Source organism: Clinocottus analis, unplaced genomic scaffold, assembly GCF_023055335.1.
Source record: "Clinocottus analis isolate CAN_PGR_092001 unplaced genomic scaffold, fCliAna1.0.p SCAF_4, whole genome shotgun sequence".
Classification (NCBI taxonomy): domain Eukaryota; kingdom Metazoa; phylum Chordata; class Actinopteri; order Perciformes; family Cottidae; genus Clinocottus; species Clinocottus analis.
In genome coordinates this window covers 19,404,388-19,410,547 of record NW_027176153.1, presented here as the reverse complement: position 1 = coordinate 19,410,547, position 6,160 = coordinate 19,404,388, and the positions used below count along the sequence as shown (strand labels likewise).

Below are 6,160 nucleotides of genomic sequence, written 5' to 3'. Positions count from 1 at the left end.
TGCAGACTGAACAAATTACTATTTATGTAATGTTGAGATGAGATAATAGCAATCATTTGTTCCACGTCTTTCACAGACAAAGATAGTTATGCAGCTTACCTCTGTCCATTGCAGGCGGGATGGTGGTCTCACAGGACTACTCAATGAAATCACCAACTCAAACACAGAAGGTATTCCAAAACCCTCAGTTTTCATGCTCTTAAATGTCCATTGATGTGTTTGTACATTAACTCTCCTGTATCTCGTGTTGTCGTAGTGCCTAAATGGCTTTCAGTGAGTTCTGGTTTCACACTGGCGTTGCTCCGATGGTTCTCTTCCTTTCACGGCTCCCTGTTTCCTCATCTCACTGTAAGTTGTGCCCGCTGGTTAAATGTGTTGTTGACAGCTTAATACACTTAATTACCAGATGTTTTTTGGTGATGCATTTCAAATGGGTATCATCTGTTTTTCATTTGTTCCATAGATGAGCAGTGAGAACATGCTTGCTGAGTTTTCACAAGTGCTGAATTGGTAAGTGCCAACTTTGTGATCAGTAGTTTTATTTTTGCTGTCAAAAGTCAAATGATTGAAGATGTTGTTTATTATGATAAACTGGTGCTGAGCAGACATGCTGATGAAGGCTTGACAGTTTAGTGAATATTAGTATAACTGGACAGTAATTGCTGCAACAAATAGTTGATTCATCTTTCTTCGATCAACAGAAAATTGATCTGCAACAATTTTGACAATCAATTTATCGTCTAAATCTTTTGTTCAATGTTACCAAAAATGTGAGGCTTTTCTGTTTTTGATAGTCGTTAAAGTGAACGACTATATTAGATTTTTTAACTGTTGCTTGATTAAAACAAGCCACTTAATGATTGAAACACGGTAGGATCGTCACGTTTTTCAACTCTTTAAAACTGTCAAGACAAATGTTTTTGTCTCAAGTTTGTTCACTTCAATCAATTATTTCAATTAATTTTCTTAATCCCTCTCACTTGACCAGGTCTGACTGTGTGGTGCGAGCCTTTGCCTGGCATCCCCACGCAGATAAATTTGCCGTAGCCCTGCTGGACGACTCCATTAAGATCTACAACCCCAAAAGGTATCGCGGGGCGGCTGTGAGTCGGCCTCGTAGCGCAGCGCTGTTCTTTTATATCTCTTCGTCGTCCTGTGACAGTTTGATTTTCACCACCTCCTTCTGAACTCTTGTGTCTCAGTGCCACCACCCCCACACTGAAGCACCGTCTCCAGAGGAGCGTCGCAGCGGTGCAGTGGAAGCCGCTGTGTGCGTCCGCCCTCGCTGTCGCTTGTCAAAACTGTTTACTGGTGTGGCACGTGGACCCCTGCTCTCTGTCAACCAGGTACGTAAACTCCAGGGTAACTTTTTTATGACGGTTTTACTGTTTATTTATGGTCCTGTTTTTACTTTTACTATGTCTCTTGTGTACCCTCTGCTGCTGTAATGCTGCAATTTCCCCACTGTTGGACTAATAAAGGATTATCTTATCTTATCTTATCTTGACTGCAGAGCTTGAGAAGTCGTCAAATCACTTAAATCAAACGTTTTTTTGCATGTGGTTGCTGAATGTTTTGAGTTGTTATACTTCTCTAAATTGCAAGTGACACTGAAGCGACCGTGCAGGAGGCTTTAAAAGGCTTTAAAATCCTTTTTGTGGTTTTGTTGTCGGCACCATGACTGCATTAGTTTATAATTTGTCAATCCAGTCATCAATTTACTGGCACTTAACTAGATTCAGATCATGATAATTCCCTAATTGTTTAACTATGAATTATTGTTATAGAGTGCTGAAAGAAGTCTGACATGAGTGGGGTTTTTGGGGGTTTTGGGTTGGAAGCCTGAAGGTCTGTAGTTAACACAAGCTGGAGAGCTTTTCATGTTTTGTTCTGCGGTATAAATACATCAATGAATACTTGTAGGTGAGTTTTGTGATCATCTCTATTTACATTCATGCTGTCATAAAAAAAGCTCTTAAATTCAACTGCTGTCTCTTCTTCCACGGTGCTCGTCATCCTCTCGACCCGTCCAGGCCTTCATCCGGTTGCGCTCAGGTTCTGTCTCATCCCGGTCACTCTCCCGTCACTTCCATCGCCTGGTCTCCCAGCGGATCTCTCCTGGTGTCGGCCTCGCCCATGGACACCGCCATGATGGTACGACCTCTTCTTCACCCTGAAGTCTGGTTCATGTTATTTATGGATGGATGGGGGAAATTTGTTGTGAGAGTAGCGCCCAACACTTTACAGACAGACACCAAATGGCATAAACTAAATGCATAAAATATAAGAACAGGGATGAAAGATATATATATATATATATATATATATATATATATATATATATTTATTTATTTATTTATATATATATACATATATATATATATATATATATATATATATATATATATATATATTTATATATATATATATATATACATATATATATATATATATATATTTATATATATATATATATATATATATACATATATATATATATATATATATTTATATATATATATATATATATATATATATATATATACATATATATATATATTTATATATATATACATATATATATATATATATATATATATATTTATATATATATATATATATATATATATATATATATACATATATATACACACACACACAATAGAATACAAATAACTGTGCAGTGTGTATTTAAGGAAAATAATTTAAGTTTAAACAGAGTGCAAAATGCAAAGTATGTGTAGTATATATGAAGTGTAAATCAACAAAAATGTGAATGTTTACAGTGATTAATTAGTCCAATAAGATTCACGCTGTGACCGCTGTACCTTTTTCTTTTTGTTTTGGTGCATGAATGTACTTCAGGTTTGGGACGTTGCTTCAGAAAGCTGCGTGCCTCTCCAGCGTGTTGGAGGCGGCGGCGTCACCTTCCTCTCCTGGTCCCCTGACAACAGCCACGTCCTGGCCTCCACGCCGTCGGCCCTGTTCAGGTTAGACGCCGTTTATAATCGACCTTCCCTTCTTTTTTTTTCGAGCTACTTCAGCACATTTCATTTGAACGATATGTAAAGCTGCCAGTGAACATGTGTCAAATCTTCTCGATCATGATTAGTGCGTGTGGACACCGAGACAATTGCCAATTACTGTTTTATGATAGAGGCCCGCTCGCCTATAATAAATATTTATGAGCATGTAAGGGATTAGTGGCTGGTGTTATGAGATTATGAGTGGACGGAAAGTTGAGTTTTTACTCATCGACGAGAACAAACCTGTCTGTCTTCAGGGTTTGGGAGACCAGGATGTGGACCTGTGAGCGTTGGCCGTCGGTGAAAGGCCGCTGCCAGGTGAAGTCTTGTCACCACATTTTAACATTATTGCTCAATTAGGTAACAAAAACATATCTGTTTCTGTTTTTCTAATAAGAATGAGTTGTGTTGTTTTTGTTGGGGGGTTTGTAGTCCGGCTGTTGGAGTCCAGATGGGAGTCGACTTCTCTTCGCCGTGCAGGGAGAGACGGTCATCTACGCTCTGACCTTCGGCGATGCACCAGGTCATCTGTCTCACGCTTTACATAAAATAGCTTGTGATGCTGCAGAACGTGCAGCCACGTCGGTACATGGATGAAGAAGTGAATTGATACGTGATGCGACGATGATAACTTGTTTAAATTGACCTGTATGATGATGTCATTATTAAGCAGGCGTACCTACATGCACATCTAAAGGGCCTCAGGCAGCAGCAGTGGTGGCTGACCTTTCAGAGACGAGCTTCGACACACCAGACGGCGACATCATGTATGTATTCTAGCTACTTACTGAAAAAGTGTCCAAAAAGGCAAGATGTTTTCAAGCCCCTTGTTCACAAAAAAAAGCATTTTTTTGCAGCAATTGATGTGCACAAATCAGGAGGCAAGCGGTGTTCAGTGCTGCTTGACTTCCTATCAGCATATAACATCACAGCTACTCAGAGTCACTCACTGTCTAATTTGTCGTCCAGTGTTGGTGGAGAGGTCCACTCGTTGTCCTGGGACCCAACAGGAGAGAGGCTGGCAGTGCTTCTCAAGGGTTTGTCTCACTTTTCTTCTCTTCACCCCGATGAACCCAATCAGTGTTTCTTAGTTTTAATAAACTCGTCTCGGTGTCTAATCTCTCCTCAGGTGATCCACAAGCAGCGGACCGGCCTGCCATCATAGCCGTGTTCAAGACGAGAACCAACCCCATTTTTGAGCTTTTACCTTGGTTTGTGCTTTAAGTGTTTCATCCTCGTGGAGCTTCAGCGGAGCTCAAAAGTGCTGCGTTTCCCAGAGTCGTACGACGAGTACTGAACGTTTTGTTTGTTCTGTGTTTCAGTGGTTTTGTTGAAGGGGAGCCCGGCGCAGAGCCGAGGCTGATGCAGTTCCACCCAAACTTCCAGCACGGAGCGCTGCTCACTGTGGTCAGTTTTACCCTAAAAATATTCTATTTTAGTCCGTCATGAAGAGTTTATGCAGCTCCTGAGATGTCAGGAAAAAAATCACGGAGTAAATTTCCACAATTAATGAAAAATTTAAAAGTGTTATGCTTATTTTACAAAACATTTTCGCTTTGTTAGTTCTGAAACATTTATGTATTTGATTGTGCGCCGTAAGGAGAAGTTACACACTTTAACTAAAAGTTGTATTGTCTCAACATTTGATTCTGGAGGCTGTTTAATCTTTTCATCATGGAGTCATTTCATTGGTTTTATCATTCGGAATTATTCGTATAAGCAGATAGGAAGTAGAAGTGATATTATAGTTTAAAAAAAAAGTCCTCCCTCCTGGTTTACCTTGATACGTTGATACAGGTACTGAGTAGCGTTCTATGTGGTATTATTAATGCTCAAACTTAACTTGGTGGACCCTGCAGAAACACTGATCATATCAGTTTCTCCCTCTGGACTCTTATCGCCTCCATGTAACACTCTTTCTCTTTCTCTCTCTCTCTCTCTCTCTCTCTCTCTCTCTCTCTTTCTCTTTCTCTCTCCCCTCTCAGTGTTGGTCCAGTGGGAGAATCACCCACGTGCCTTTCTACTTCCTGAGCACCGGCGTCCCACATTTCGGCCTCAGCGGTAGTCCGTCACTGCCGCGGCCTCAAGAAAGACCAGCGGACTTTTCCAACCAGTCGCTCTTCACAGAGCTCATGTCGTGACGACACACACTCACATGTCATTTCTGTTATAGTGGATTATCAATAAATGTGTAAAGTTACTGAGACTTGTTTGCGCCTATATTGTTTAAATAGACACCGTTACCCTCAAAGTTAAAAGACTACGCCGTCAATTTAAGCATTACATTTTTATAACTTTGTCTCAATGAAAAGCTTCTTTTATACTTTATACCTTTTTAATATGGTTCTTAGTGGGTTTTTGATCTGTGGCGTGTTCACAAATAAAGTCTCACAAAATAGACAATATTGTCTAAATGTGCTCAGGTATCCCACAATGCAATGCACAGAAGAAATGTAGCAGCTGCTTCAGGGAAAAATAGATTGTGGGTGATCTTGAATCAGCTCCAAAATATCTTGGGGGGGAAAAAATGATTACATCTTAGGAACAACATGTGTGTTGCTTTACAAAGTCACACCTGGACAACCAATGTCACACACATATTGTATAATTTCCAGTTTGTTGTATCAAACTGCTAAACCAATATTCTGTGGCGATTAAGAAGGATGTCGGATGGATCTAGTAGAGCTTCCTTTTTTTTATTCCATGCATTTTTTTTTTTGGTTTTAGTTTTTTCAAAACCTTTAGTCATCAGCCCTGATTTGAGTCAGTTTATCAGATGTCGTGCAGCTCTCTGGGTCCTCAACAGGAATTATTAAGGAACTATTGTTTAATAAACACACATTGATGTGTAAAATCAGTAGACTTGCCCTCCTGTTGTCCTATATTTCTGTTATAATTCAGTCCTAATTTTTATCGCCCTTTTTTTGAGCATATTGTCAGTCATAACTTTTATTTGCACATGTACGTCTAATATTTGGAACAAGAATATGTAGCTGTGAAGGCTTAAGTCAAGCTTTTATTACTCTGGGAAGCTGGCCGCAGCACAAGACGCAGAAGCACGTTACTCTACAAAATACTTGATTCCAGTCAAGAAAATGTTCTTTATTTATGCCGATTAGTTCAGACAAAACAGG

General features: G+C 39.6%; 1 protein-coding gene across 1 annotated transcript in view; it reads left to right on the top strand.

The window, feature by feature from the left end:
* Positions 1 to 5,262, top strand: part of aaas (achalasia, adrenocortical insufficiency, alacrimia) — a 6,912-nt gene extending 1,650 nt beyond the window's left edge. The window contains exons 4-17 of the mRNA XM_068597888.1: positions 115 to 170; positions 257 to 348; positions 464 to 510; positions 989 to 1,087; positions 1,203 to 1,346; positions 2,034 to 2,154; positions 2,866 to 2,990; positions 3,284 to 3,344; positions 3,459 to 3,549; positions 3,700 to 3,793; positions 3,996 to 4,063; positions 4,156 to 4,237; positions 4,349 to 4,433; positions 5,012 to 5,262. Coding sequence (XP_068453989.1) covers positions 115 to 170; positions 257 to 348; positions 464 to 510; positions 989 to 1,087; positions 1,203 to 1,346; positions 2,034 to 2,154; positions 2,866 to 2,990; positions 3,284 to 3,344; positions 3,459 to 3,549; positions 3,700 to 3,793; positions 3,996 to 4,063; positions 4,156 to 4,237; positions 4,349 to 4,433; positions 5,012 to 5,167 — 1,321 coding nt within the window. The 3' untranslated portion in view covers positions 5,168 to 5,262. The remainder of the gene's footprint in view (positions 1 to 114; positions 171 to 256; positions 349 to 463; positions 511 to 988; positions 1,088 to 1,202; positions 1,347 to 2,033; positions 2,155 to 2,865; positions 2,991 to 3,283; positions 3,345 to 3,458; positions 3,550 to 3,699; positions 3,794 to 3,995; positions 4,064 to 4,155; positions 4,238 to 4,348; positions 4,434 to 5,011) is intronic.
* The last annotated feature ends 898 nt before the right edge of the window (positions 5,263 to 6,160 follow it).